The sequence below is a fragment of the Akebia trifoliata genome, chromosome 8 (genome assembly GCF_017979445.1).
Source record: "Akebia trifoliata isolate Shusen 1 chromosome 8, ASM1797944v1, whole genome shotgun sequence".
NCBI classification, from domain to species: domain Eukaryota; kingdom Viridiplantae; phylum Streptophyta; class Magnoliopsida; order Ranunculales; family Lardizabalaceae; genus Akebia; species Akebia trifoliata.
The window spans coordinates 21,925,134-21,939,933 of record NC_141382.1 but is presented as its reverse complement, the minus strand read 5'-3'; the positions used below and the strand labels follow the sequence as shown (position 1 = coordinate 21,939,933).

Below are 14,800 nucleotides of genomic sequence, written 5' to 3'. Positions count from 1 at the left end.
TCTAACGTTGTGAGTAAATACTCTTTGCGGAATCCCATATCTGTTTTGCTGTCGAGGAAAACATAAAACCAACCACAATGTGTGGTTGTATAGAAGTAACCAACCAAGAATGGACCACAGAATCATTAGCAAACCAATAGGAGTAAGAACTGTCAATCTGGGCAGGTTGTTTGTCTGTCCCAGTGAGGTAACCGATTTTCCCTTTTCCACCAATAAACATTTCAACTGATCGTGCCCAAAGGAGATAATTAGGACCATCTAATTTCACGGTGGTAATTTGAATACCGGGAAAGTCAGTCGAATTAGAGGTAAAACCACCCGATCCATTACTATTACCAGTGATTGAGGAAGAAGACACCTCGGAAGCCATTAGAGAGTGGATATGTTTTGGTTTGAAGATAATTCAAACAGGAAACTGATCGTAACACCCCACCGGTGACAATATACGATCGTAAGAGGCGTGGAGGATGACCAATTACTACTGTAGGTGACCCGAACAGCCACTCGATGTGGTTACAACTGTCAAATAGCAACTCTGCTGTGAGTATAGTCGCAAACAGCAATACTGCTGTGATCGCAAGCGCTAAACCAATCGTTTTCTGTGATTTTCAGCTCCAACCAGCGACACTGTGATGATCGCAAACTCAAAAAAGAACTAAACAGCAACTCTGCTGTGATTTCCAGACTCAAACAATAACCCTGTGATGATCGCAGGCTCCAAACTCAACCAAATAGCAACTCTGCTGTGATTGACAGACCAAAACAGCAACTCTGCTGTGATTTCCAGACTCAAACAATAACCCTGTGATGATCGCAGGCTCCAAACTCAACCAAACAGCAACTCTGTTGTGATTGACAGACCAAAACAGTCACACAGGGGTGATCGCAGGCTGCAAACAGACATTTTCTATGATCGCCAGCCCTTGTGGAGATCCTGTGTTGCCTGACTTAGTTTTCATCAAATAGCCAAGTTGTTGTCATCGTCAGCCTTTGTGGAGGTCAAAGATGCCATCGCCAGGCCAAACTAACCCCAACCAACAACCTTGTTGTTGTTGCTACCTTTGATAGTGACTACACTACTGCCGTAGAGATTCAAACAACCCTATCACATGATGTGATTAAGGTGTGGAGCAAACAACCCCGTAGGGGTGATCTAGTTGTTGAAGTCGAGAACTGTTGATGATAGGTTTAAGGAGAGAAAGAAGAAAAAAAAAATTTACAGCAAGAAAGAAGAGATGAGAGAGAGAGGAGGGAACGATGGAACCTAGCTCTGATACCAAGTTAAAATTAAGAGGAAAATAGTGATTCAATTAAATTAGCCCTAATTAGGCTATGTAAGTATTACATAAGAGAACTAAAGAAGTGAAAAGACTAAAATAACCCTACAGACTTATTTAACAAGTAACTTTACCGTCTTTTATTTAAGTTTATTAGGGTTTGAAAATTAGGAGAAAAAGTTGCGAAAATTAGGTTTATTTATTTTGGATTTTAGTTTGATTAGGATTCTTGATTTATTTTCTTTATATAAATTGTATTAGGATTAATTTACATTGAGAATTAATGGAATAAACAAGAAGTTTTTGTTTTCTTTTGAATGTTTGTGCATTCAATGTGGTTGATACCATGAAAATCATTAGGGTGATACCAAGGTAAATATCATTCTTTCGTTCTTTAATTTTCTTATCCTCTATCTATTCTTCAATCAATCTCTTCTATTTTTTATTTTTTATTATTTGTGAGAGATCGAGAAACCTTTAATCATTTCAAAAAACCAATCTATAAACTAAGTAAGCGTTTGGATAGGACTCCTTGGCTACTTCTAACTCTTACAGGGAGTTAGAAGTCGTTTGGATGTGTTTGGATGAGCAACTCCTTCGAAGAGTTACTCCGCGCAAGAGTAAGAAATTTACTCTTTATGAAAAAGTTGAGAAAACCTATTTCTCAAAACTCATCTTGCGGGGAGTCAAAATCTAACGGTTCATTTTACCAAAGTACCCTTAACTTTATTAATTTTCTATGAAAAGATCCCTAATTCATTTGCCCTAAATCATACGAAAGAAACCCTTTCTTCTCTATCGTTCCTTCGGCCTCCAAGCCCTCCATTGCTGATTTTTGCTTATTCGGCTCTTCTTTTCCATTGTTCGTTTGGCTTAGTTGTGTTCTTCGCTCGTTCGGCCCCTTCTTCTCCATCGTTCAGCCTCCATTGTTGACTGTGTTCTTCGTTTGTTCAGCCCTCCATCGTTCGACCTCTATTGCTGTGTTCTTCACTCATTCAACCAACCAGGACACCGTCATCTTCTTCAGTCTCTCTTTTTCTCTCCGTAGACGAAAGCCAAGTTATGAACCTTTTTCATTGATTGTTATTACTCGTATATCTAAGGTGAACATGGTTGCTGTAATTTCTGTTTGATTTTTTATCTTTATTGAGTTGAAAGAACACGATTCAATTAAAAACCCATAAATTTTTTTCTTTTATTTTCATGGTGATTATTAGATCAGTCAGATACTCTGAGGTGATGAAACCCACATTTGTTCTAGTTTTTTTATTTTAGAAAATTATTCTGTTGTTGTTCTTTATTTTTATTGGGTTGAAAGAACATGATTCATTAGTAGATCAGAGACAAGTTGTGTGATGGTGAGTCTGGCAAATGAAAAACCGAGAGGGATAGATGTTGATTGGGTGAGTGAAAAATCAAAAGGAATAGAGGTCAGTTGGGTGTTAATGGCTAATGATAGAAGCTGTTTTGATGGTGAAAACAAAAGTGAATGTGAGGCTTTAATGGCTACAAGATGAAGGGGAGGTGAGTGGATTGATGATGATTTGTAGGGCAGAAAATTCAAGAGAGATGAGGGGATTTTGTTGGCAGAAAAACGAAAGAGTGAGAGGGCTTAATAGTGACTGAAAAACATATGGAAGAGGGGTTGCTTGGGCTATTAAAACAAAGGGAAATATGAGGTTTATTGGCTGCAAAAGGGGTGGAATGGGAGGTGTTAAGGCTGTAATGGCTGTCATGGACTAAGATTGAATATCTCAGATTTCTCATTCCGATTGGTTTATGTAATTTCTTTTAGAGTCGTGATAATCTGACTATCCCACGTGGCACACTCAATCCAATCTCTTGACGTGAAAACTTTAGGAACCATAGATTTGTGCCACGTGGGGATCTTCGATTCCCAAAGTTGTCACATCAAGAGAGGCGATTGAGTGTGCCACGTGGGGTAGTAAGATTATCACGATTTTTTCTTTTATGAAAAATGCTGAAGTAACATGGAGGTGGGGGGGAATTCTGACATGGATGTGTTTAGAAACCATAGATGCTTTTCAACTAGATACGGTACACACTTATATAGTCGAATATGATCCCAACAACTAACTAATCAAAATGTTTGGAATCACTTTTGGATCAGCCATGGCCCAAAGATTCTATCAATTAGATTTGATCCTCCAATGTAAGATATTTTACTAATTTTTTTTTTCTCAATTGCTTAACTTAAATTTTCTAGCATTGAATTACAGTTATTGATAGGTTAGTTTAGTTCATTATGATTATGATTATGATTTGTTATGCTTTATAACTTATCTAAGATTACTTCATTGTTCATCTTATCATCATTCACCGTACATTACTTGATCAATCCTTGTTTAGGAATAGAGTCATGATAATTGTTGTTAGTTGATTAGTAGATTAGAGACAAGTTGTGTGATGGTGAGTCTGGTGAATGAAAAACTGAGAGGGATAGAGGTTGATTGGGTGAGTGAAAAATCAAAAGGAATAGAGGCTAGTTAGGTGTTAATGGCTAATGATAGAAGTTGTTTTGATGGTGAAAACAGAAGTGAATGTGAGTTTTTAATGTTTGCAAAACAAAGTGAAGGTGTGAGGCTTTAATGGCTACAAGACGAAGGGGAGGTGAGTGGATTGATGATGATCTGTAGGGAAAAAAATTCGAGAGAGATAAGGGGATTTTGTTGGCAGAAAAACGAAAGAGTGAGAAGGCTTAATAGTGATTGAAAAACAGATGGAAAAGGGGTTGCTTGGGCTATTAAAACAAAAGGAAATATGAGGTCTATTTACTGCAAAAGGGGTGGAATGGGAGTTGTTCAGGCTGTAATGGCTGCCATGGACTAAGATTGAATATCTCAGATTTCTCATTCCTATTGGTTTATGTGATTTCTTTTAGAGTCGTGATAATCTGAATATCCCACGTGGCACACTCAATCCACTCTTCTGACGTGAAAACTTTAGGCACCATAGATTTGTGCCACATGGGGATCTACAATTCCCAAAGTTGTCACATCAAGAGAGACGATTGAGTGTGTCACATGGGGTAGTAAGATTATCACGATTCTATCTTTTATGGAAAATGCTAAAGTAACATGGGGGTGGGGGGGAATTTCTGACATGGAAGTGCTTAGAAACCATAGATACTTTTCAACTAGATACAATACACACTTATATAGTCAAATATGTCATTGAAAGGTGTTTTGGTGTTTTAAAGGCGCGATGGGCAATTTTACATGACATACATTCGTATTCATTTGATACGCACAGGATATTGTGATTTCCTGTATGGGATTACACAATTTTATTCGAAAAGAAGATTTAGCAGATGTGGAATTTGTCCAATATGATCAAGATAGTTTTGTAGAAGAAGGATCCACATCTTTAGATTATAGAAATCCAATTGTGCATTCACATCGTCAAGTAAATAGGGCTATGCAACAAAAGAGAGAAGTCATAACAGAAGCTATAAAAAAAGCCTATGATCGACATGATATTAATGTATAAGGATGGCTTGTCTTAAATTTAGTACTTTAATTTAAATATTGTTAAATATTTGACTTGTTATTCGTGTAAGTTGTTTTAAATTTATCTATTTTGATGTTTCATGTATAAAAGTTGTTTAAGTATGGATCTTGAAGAAGATCACAAAGTAAAAAATACGTCAAAAGAGCCTAAGGAAAATCTTTTGGAGACAACATCTACAATTTTTGCTCATGATACAGTTGTTCCGTCACTACCTAAAACCGACTTAATCATCTCAAATAGATACAATGAAGACTTTGCCAAGATGGAAGATCGTAATTTGAAGTTAATAGTTCAACACAAGATCAAAACAAGAGGACGAATATTCACCAAAAAAGATGAACTACAAATTATCATTATCATTCGTAAGCACTTTAAAACTCAATGACGAGTTATCTTTAACTAAATAAGAATAATGTGAAACGCAGCCAATGATGAGAATTACTATAATTTTATTTCGTCAATGGCGAAATCTTTCCAGTCGAGAAGAATTGATGGGGGCATCAAATCTTAAACAGTAGATTTTAGTTTTTATTTAGATTTATGTTTTAGGACTTTAATTTTATGTTTTTAGGACTTATTTTTATGTTTTATTGGCCCATGGTCTTATTATAATATTTATGGGCATTTTAGTAACTTTACCATCTTTTATTTAAATTTATTAAGGTTTGAAAATTAGGAGAGAAAATTACGAAAATTAGGTTTATTTATTTTGGATTTTAGTTTGACTAGGATTCTTGATTTATTTTCTTTATATAGATTGTATTAGGGTTTATTTACATGAAGAATGAATGGAATAAATAAGAAGTTTATGTTTTTTTTTTTAATGTTGGTGCATTCAATGTGGTAGATGCCATGGAAATCATTGGGATGATTCCAAGGTAAATATCATTTTTTTCGTTCTTTAATTTTCTTTTTATCCTCTATCTATTCTTCAATCCATCTTTTCTATTTTTTTATTTATTATTATTTGTAAGAGATCGAGAAACCTTTAATCCTTTCAAGAAACCAATCCATATACTAAGTTTTCCTGATTCTTGATTCTTAATTCTTTATTCTTGATTCTTGAAATCCCTTTCTTGATTCTTGATTCTTGAAACCGACAAACCCCATTTTATTTTACCTTAATCCTTCCCCACTTTTTTAACCCTTACTTCGTTAATCTCTTTTTCAAATCTTTAACCCTTAATCATTTCCTTACCCTACAAACTTTTAACCCTTTTCATTGGGATTGTGGTCATACTTATACAAAATCATAATTAAATTACCCTATCCTACCCAAATCCTTACCCATTCCCCTATTTTTCCTAAATCAAAATTCATTTTCTTATCTCCCCTCATCGTCCTACATCAGAGAGTCTTTAAAATGTTAGCTTCTAAATTGAAGGAGGTCCTTAGCAATGTTATTGGTCTGTGCCAAGGGGCGTTCTTGAAAGGGAAACAAATTCTGGATGGCATTTTAGTAGCAAACGAATGCATTAATTCAAAACTCAAATCATCAATTTCGGGGGTGGTTTGTAAGTTGGACTTCGAAAAAGCATATGACCATGTGAGCTAGAGTTGTTTGCGTTATCTTATGGACGAGATGGGTTTTGGTGAGAGGTGGATCAAGTGGGTGTTGAAATGTCTTATCCATTGTTTTTCGATATTACTTGATGCTTCTCGTAAGGGGTATTTTAGGAGCTCTAGGGATTTGAGACATGGTGACCCTCTAGCACCATTCCTTTTCTTGATTGTTGTTGAGGCACTAGGGAGGATGTAGGGTAAAGGGGTGGACAATGCAGTTCACTATTCTGGTCCAGTAGTTTCATTCCTTCAGTTTGCAGATGACTTATTAATCTTTTTAGATGCGGATTTGCAGCAGGTTAGATTGTTGGGTGGTGTTTTTTGTTGTTTTGAGGTGATTTCTAGAATTATGGTTAATGCTCAGAAGGGTAAGATGTTTGCAGTGGGCCAAGTGCATGAAATGGGAATTCTAGCAACTAATTTGGGATGGGAGTAGGCTTCCTTCCTTCCTCATATTTGGATCTTCCTCTAGGGGCTCTGTATAATAGTAAGTCCATTTGGGATTCAGTCATTGAGCAAGTTAAGAGAAGATTGGGGGCGTGGCAGAATGTGCATTTATCAAAAGGGGGGAAGTTGACCTTGATTAAAAGCGTGCTCTATAGCTTACCAGTTTATCACATATCGATCTACTCATTGAGCAAGTTAAGAGAAGATTGGGGGCGTAGCAGAATGTGCATTTATAAAAAGGGGGGAAGTTGACCTTGATTAAGAGCGTGCTCTATAGCTTAACAGTTTATCACTTATCGATCTACTCCACTCCTAGGAGTGTAGAAATCCAAATGGACAAGCTATTTAAAGATTTTCTTTGGCACAATAAATAAGCAAAAATAAAATATCATTGGGTAAGTTGGGAGCATGTGTGTGTGGATAGAAAGTATGGAGGTCTGGGTTTTAGGAAGGTGTGCTTAATGAACCAAGCATTGTTGGGCAAGTGGCTTTGGAGGTATGGGGAGGAAGAGGAGAGTCTATGGCGAAGAGTTGCCTTTGCAAAGTTCAGCGGAGATAGATTCGATTGGGACAATAAGGAATTGAAAAGGCCGTATGGATGTGGATTGTGGAAAGGGATTATGGTGCTTCCTCATTTTAAGAAAAAAGTTAGATTCTTGGTAGGGAGGGGTGATATGATCAGATTTTAGGAGGATCTGTGGTGTGGTGAAAGATTGTTGAAAGACGAATATCTGGAGCTTCATTCCTTTTCTAGGAAGATAGTCACGTCTATCTTGGAATGCTAGGGCCATCCTCAAGGAGATTGTGATCTAGGGTTCCAGAGAGCACTTAATGATTGGGAGATACCAGAAGTGGCTTCCTTGACCCATAGTGTCTGAAGTTGTGACTAATTTGGGAAGAGAAGATGGTAGAATTTGGGTTGGAGGCAGGGACGTTCTTTTTTCAATAAGGAATTTCTATCACCAACTGGCTAAATTTGATCAACTCATATCCTTTCCTCATGTGGTTGTTTGGGGTCTTGGGTTCCTTCTAGGATCTCTTTCTTTGTATGGACAGTTGTCTAGGGGAGAATCCTGACAACAGACTAGTTGAAGAGGAGAGATTTTTGCGATCCGATTACTTGTTGCATGTGTAAAAGTGAAAAGGAAATGGTTGATCACTTGCTTCTCCAATGCTTTAGAGCAAGAAATATTTGGTCTCGCTTCTTAGCACTTTTCGGAGTGGAAGGTTGCTTGTCTTCTTCGGAGAAAGAGGTGTTGGAATCGTGGTCTCAGTTGAGCTACTTCTCTAATTTTAAGCGGACATTGTGAAGTGTTTGCTATTCTTTGGGGAATTTGGATGGAGCGTAATGAGAGAATTTTTTAGGATAGAGATAATGCAGTGGAGGATACTTTTTACACTATTATGTACTCGCTTTTCTTTTGGTGTAAAATCGTTAAAGAATTGAGAGGGATTTTCTTTGAGGATTTTGTGTTTAATTGGGATAGAATTTGTGTTTAATTGGGATAGAATTTGTAATCTCTCAGAGGAGGATTAGTTTGTTTTTTGGCATTTAGTTCTTTCTCTTCGTTATTGTTCTTTGTTGCTGGTTATCTCGACCGGCTTTTTAATATTATTCTCTTTCGCCTAGCAAAAAAATATGAAGGAAAAAACAAGTAGAACACCCACCCATGGGTTGCCTAAGTGGTAAGGGTAAGGGCGAGCATGTGAAGTGTGGGTTAGGCGCACGTCACGGGTTCGATTCTCCGATTGGGTTTTCTCATGATTTAACTGGGAGACCATGGCGGTGGGTTGTTGTGGTTGTCCTCCCTGAGATTAGTTGTGGTGCGCGCAAGCTGGCCCGGACACTCAGTTAACAAAAAAAAAAACAAGTAGAACATTTAGAATATAAGAAAATGTAGAAAACCCTAAAAGTCACAAGTAAACATTGTTTGACCCGAAACACGTATCTAGAACAATTTAACCAACATATAACTTAGGACACTTAAGGATTTTCTATCTTTTCAATTGATTGTCTGAATTTAGTTAAATTGTTTAAGACCCCAAATATAGCTATACATATTTGTCGAACGTAGATTCATCAAACAAAAAATACTAAAATCACTCCACAATATAAATAGAATCTCATAGGAAAAAAAATGAAGATGAACCTTAATGACAAAATCTTGAATTTTATGGATGCATAGAAGTGCCCTAAGTAACAAATTGAATATGAGGAGATTTTCTTAATTAAAGTAATGTGCCTCCATAGGTTGTTGCTCCATAGTGATTTTCTATTTACCAAGAGATGGAATATCTCTGCTAGCTCAATCATTTAGGGTGTGTTTGGAATAAAGAGTTCAATGGAGTTGGAATTGCATTTCCTCGTGTAAACTCCAAAGACGTTATTTGGATGACTAATTCCACAAAGTTAGAACTCCAATTTTCATCCCAACACCCTGATTAAGCGAATTTACAATTCTCACTGAGAAGGGTCGGAGTTGCAATTCCATCCCGTTTTACTCCTACACAAACTCCTAAAACATTCTTGATAAATTTTAATCTATAAAAAGTCTTTTTTTTCTCATCCTCTCTAAACAAATCACTTCAACTCATAAGAGGAAAAGATCATCATGTCCTCCCCCCATTCCATTCTCTCTCTCTCTCTCTCTCTCTCTCTCTCTCTCTCTCTCTAATCTACATGGCTATAAGTGTCACCAATGAGGGTGAGGTTGCAGCTCCTACAACCAATAGATCATGATCTAGTGATTCAATCCAACAAAAGAATTACCAATTCCAGTTCAATACACCTAATCATGATTACCGACAATGGCTGGTCAATAGACAAATATGGTTTTTATTTTATTTTTTCATACGTGTTGAGTTTGACCTCTTTGTGTTCTGTCTCCACTGTGTTTCTAGGTTTTCTAAGGAAGATTTGAAATCTTACTAAGGTGGTCGAGCTCAAATGAACTACCAAATTGGCAATCCAACATCACAGCCCTCTAGATTTTATGGAAAAACTTAGATTTTAAACAAATAATTAATTAAAAATTTTGGCTTGATCCAAGGTTTTGAAAATGAACAACTACTAAACTCCCACCGAACTCCCGACTTTCTACAGCAAACCAAACACTGGAGTTTATTTGTAAAATTACATCCTACTCCAACTCTAACAGACTCCCAACTCCAACTCCACCTAACTCTTGCTTCCAAACACACCCTTATCGAAGATGCTATACTTTTCAGCTTATCGTAGGAAAACATAAAAATCAAGAGGTAGCAACAGCTAGAATAGAATAAAATGATTGGCTAGTTTTCCAGTACCTAAAGAGAAAAAATAATTAACGAGTTAAAGTATTGATGTAGGACAGTGGGGGAAGAAGAGGAGAAAAAGGTTGGTTGGGGATTTCTAGTTTGGGATTGGGTTATGGATTTGTGCTACAATAGGGATACCTTAAAATTTTAGGGTCAACCCAAAGGATTTGGTTGTGAGGTTTAATTTTCTCATTTTCCAATTATGATTAATCTAGGTTTATTGGATTAGGAAAGTGTCGAAAATTAAGGTTTGTAGGGTACGGATTAAAGGTTAAGAAAATGGGGAAAGGATTAAGAATGGAGGTTAGTAGGTTCCAAGAATTAAGTAAATCAAGAACAAGGTCTAAAAGAAAATCAAGAAAAGAGAATTCTTGGTGGATTCAAGACTTCCAGAAAATCAAGAAACAATAAAAAAATGGAAAGATGAGAAGATGGTAGAAAAGATAGTACCTTTAAATCCCACCAAGGGTTTCTTGGAATCACACCAAGAATGGTGGAGAACTCACTTCACTCTATGAAATAAAATCATTCTTTATTCATCAAATTTTGTTAAAAAAAATCCCAATATAATTTATATATAAAGAAAATAAATCCAAAAATCCTAATCAAACTAAAATTCCAAATACATAACCTAATTTCATAACTTTCTCTCTCCTAATTTTCTAACCCTAATAAACTTAAATAGAAGACTAACTAAAGTTACTAAACGGCACCTAATTATACTAAGACCATGGGCCAATAAAATAATAAAATGAACCCAAAAAACATAAAATTAAAGTCCTAAAACAAAAAAATTAACTAATTAATCTAAAATAATCCTGAATGATAAAATGATAAATCTAAACCCAAATAAGTGAAAACCTAAATAATTACGAATTTTTAGTCATAACCCTTGACCGTTGACTTGATTTGTGTTCCGCATTAAGTATCTACGATAATATATAATGAACCATCATGTAAAATATCAATAACTCAATCTAAGAAGTTGGAGAAGCAAGTACCTTTAGAGTTGTAGTATTGGTTCTCAATGTCAACATCCTGCTCCTCAGGTTCTTCCTCAGAGTACTCAAAACCATAATCCTCCATATCCGCATCTACATGTATGAACACCCAATCTCTGAATCAATTTAAAATTAACACTAAAATTTTCAAACAAGAAAATAAACCTTTTTTGGCTGGAAAGCAGAAGATCAGGACCCAACATGTAGGTCACATCTTAGACACAGGGCCAAAAATCAATTAATGAATGGCCTCAATCATAAATTTAATTTTACTAATTTTACAAATTAATTAAGGTTTTCATGTTTTCTAAAAAAGTAAAAAAAGTGTGATATGGTGAAGGAAATCTGCAATGAATCAAAAACAAAAAATACATTGAAGATACTTAAAAATCTTTGAACCATGCTAATTTCCAGTAAAGTAAGTGTGTTTAGTAACACTTTTGAAGTCTGAATGGAGGTGGTCCAGACTTCAAATTCAAACTTCAGAAGCAAAAAACCTTGTTTGTTTGATTTCAGACTTCAGAAGCTAAATCTAGAAGATGTGAACCAACGATGGAGTGGTGCTAAACGAAAGTTCTAATTTCTAATTTGTATTTTTTTCCTAAATTACCCTCGTCTAATAATATATTTCCAGCTCTTATCCATTCTTTATAGAAACTCATTTCGTCACTTCATCTCTTCAACTCTTATTTCTATTCTTTCTCTTCTACCTCACAACGAAAGGTCAGTGACTTTAGAGTACTTCTTCTGGTCAATAGCTTCTTGTCTCAACTCTAAGTAATCTTCTTTTGCTTGCTATCAACATATGTAATGATATTATTTCAGATGTCACAAGTTTGTTAAATTCAAGCATAAATTAATTGGTTAAACTAATTTCTGATCTAGAAAATCTCCTTGGAGTCAAAACCTCATGAATTTATCCATCCCCAATACTCTTAAAATTAAAAATATTAGGGAATTTAGGGTTGGGTGGTAGCGAAAAAATTGCAAAATTGAAATTGGGTTCTGTGGATTCAATCGAGAACTTTCTGATTGAATCCGTGGTTCCCAGAGCTTCGGCATCTTGGTTGGACAAAAGCTGTGTCATTTCTCTTTTTGCACTTTTCCTAGATTTTTATTTTTCTAAACTCCAAAGAAATTCTTACATGAGGTTTCCTAATGACTAGCATTACCATTCCGACAATTGTCTAACTTTATTAGTTATATAATATATATAATCCTTCATTAAACAAACACAATATCTATACTTTGCATAAATTTTATCTAAACTATTGACAAAAACTTGGTAGGTGTTGTTGATTTATACCTATAAAGGTTCTTTCTTCGAGCAATTTGAAAATGTTTCTACTGATCACTACTACCACATTTTATTATAAAAAGTAGGAATCATTACTTATTAGCTCCCAAATTGTGGTTCAATTGGTAAGAACAATAGCATTATAGGTAACGCATAAGGATGTTAGGTGTTTGATATTATGTCAAGCCCCAAAAAAAAATGAAGATTGACCATACATTCTTTGGAATTAAACAAATGTCCCAACAAAAGTTGATCATTATTTGTTGCTACTTATAGGTATAACTTCCAAGAATAAAAATAAAGAAAGGAGTAACCAAAACCCTCAATAAGAAAAGAGTGTTGATAGGGTAGGCTTTTCTATGGACCACTTGAAAGGGAAGCATTTACTTGAGTTGTGCTTCAAATTATATTTTTGGAATTAACCTTCCAATCAATAGCATATGTTTTACATATATTTTATGTTTGTTGTCGATATATATTATTTGTGTGACATTGTATACACACAAACTAGGGTTTTTATGACTCCCTATCGCAACACACGATATTGATGAAGAACATATCGAGGAACACGCGCAATAGGTAGAAAGGATAAATTTAACCATGCATATGCTTGATTAAGGAATGTCATTGAGATGACCTTTGGTATATTTAAAAAAATATTCCTGATTTTAAACAAAATGCCTTCATATCATTTTCCCACCAAACGGAACATTGTTATTGCATGCATGGCAATACACAACTTCTTGCGTCATGTTTCTCTCCACGATGAGTTGTTTTGACAATATAAAGTTAATGTTGACGAAGCGAACAATCCTTTAGTAGACTCTGAACCCCTACAAGATCCACCATTTTATAATGAAATATTCTCACCGCAAGCACAAGTTAATATGATCACTTTACGTGAACTGATTGCACTTCAACTAGAACATGCATAATTGTTTATTATTTAAGTATGATCTTTTTAGAATATAATTTCTTAAATATGAATTCAATTTGAAAACAATATTTTGGGGATGTTTGATTTTTCAAAAATCGAAATTAAACGTGTGAATGGTTTCATTATGCATAACATGCTATTTTTTTATGTTTTTCAATTAACAATTTATTAAAATAACATAAAGGGTAATATGTTTTAAAATTAATTCGTTTTTTTAACCAGAAGCTTTTAAAAATGGTAAACAAAGAACTCGAAAAAGATTTCAGAATTCAAAATTCAAAAATAGAAACTAGACTTCAGACTTCAAAGTGTTAACAAACATACCCTAAATTACATAATAGATACTTAAAAATCTTTGAATCAGCTGATTTTGTGAATTAGGTTAGTTTCACAATCCAATATATTTGATCTAAATAAGGTTCACGACCTCTGTCGTGAACCTTTAAAAAAAAAAAAAAATTATATTCTAACACGTACTAGATCCTAAGTCTTAGTTACTGTTTCTAAAACCCTAACTACTAGTGAACTTTAGCTCTAATAACCACCACAAAATACAAATCGTGAAAGATATCCATAGATGAAAAACCCAAAACAACCAATCAACCCAACAATATTAAATAAGTAATCAGCTAAGATTATCAAATGACGTAGAAAACTACTACCATTCGATTCGACGAAAATAAAATCACTAAAATAAGAAATTATAGAAACCCTGATTTTGATTAAAGCTGGACGGAAACAATGAGAAAGTAATTAGAAGAGAGCTTACCAGAACCCATGATTGTAGAATGCGTGGAGGAGGCGATTGGCGATCACAGTGAAAAGATTTCGAAAGATTTACAGGAATAATAACTTCGAAGTTCGAACCCCCTTTTCTTTTCTTGTCTTTTTCTTTTATTCAGTTTTTTACGGTTCTTCAATCTTCAGTAAGAAAAGAATTGGGAGTTGGAAACTCGGAATTAAAAACCCTCTCGTCTTCTTTTTATTGAGCAGAGCCAGAGAGAGACCATCGATCAACGAAGGCAAGAACATACGCACGTGCATTTTCAAACTGATGTCATATCCTTTGACCGTGGTCTCCACTAAAATAAATTTAAAATAACCGAAATACCCTTCATCTTTTACCCCCTTAAAGAAAATTCCTCTATTATTTTTCACAAAATTCCACCACCTTATCTTTCAAGGTAAAAGAAGTTGGGATCTAATGAAAACCACGGATGATGGTTAAAAGTTCAAAAAAAAAATAATACCCCCACACACCTCACATCTTGCCACAATAATAATCTCCCATTAGATCCACTAGAAAATGAATATTCTTTTATATCTATATATAGCATGATCTAAGGTGTGGCTGTGGGATTTTATACCTCCTCCCTCAAATTATATGATGAACTCTAGTTAAAATTCTGATTTATAGGATAATACTTGGATATTTATTTTTTTCAAAAAC

The 14,800-nt window shown here is 35.0% G+C and overlaps 1 protein-coding gene across 11 annotated transcripts in view; it reads right to left on the bottom strand.

Moving 5' to 3' along the window:
* The window catches only part of LOC147396384 (COP9 signalosome complex subunit 2-like), a 101,189-nt gene extending 86,809 nt beyond the window's left edge, over positions 1-14,380 (bottom strand). For 4 of the 11 annotated variants that reach the window (XM_086450351.1, XM_086450352.1, XM_086450353.1 and 1 more), the window contains exons 1-2: positions 14,120-14,376; positions 11,117-11,209 (exon numbers count right to left, since the gene is read on the bottom strand). In XM_086450351.1, coding sequence (XP_086306477.1) covers positions 11,117-11,209; positions 14,120-14,129 — 103 coding nt within the window. In that variant the 5' untranslated portion in view covers positions 14,130-14,376. Of the gene's footprint in view, positions 1-8,486; positions 8,920-11,116; positions 11,210-14,119 lie in introns of those variants that run through there. The other 7 variants (XM_086450355.1, XM_086450354.1, XM_086450358.1 and 4 more) reach the window with 4 other exon arrangements.
* Between the last annotated feature and the right edge of the window lie 420 nt (positions 14,381-14,800).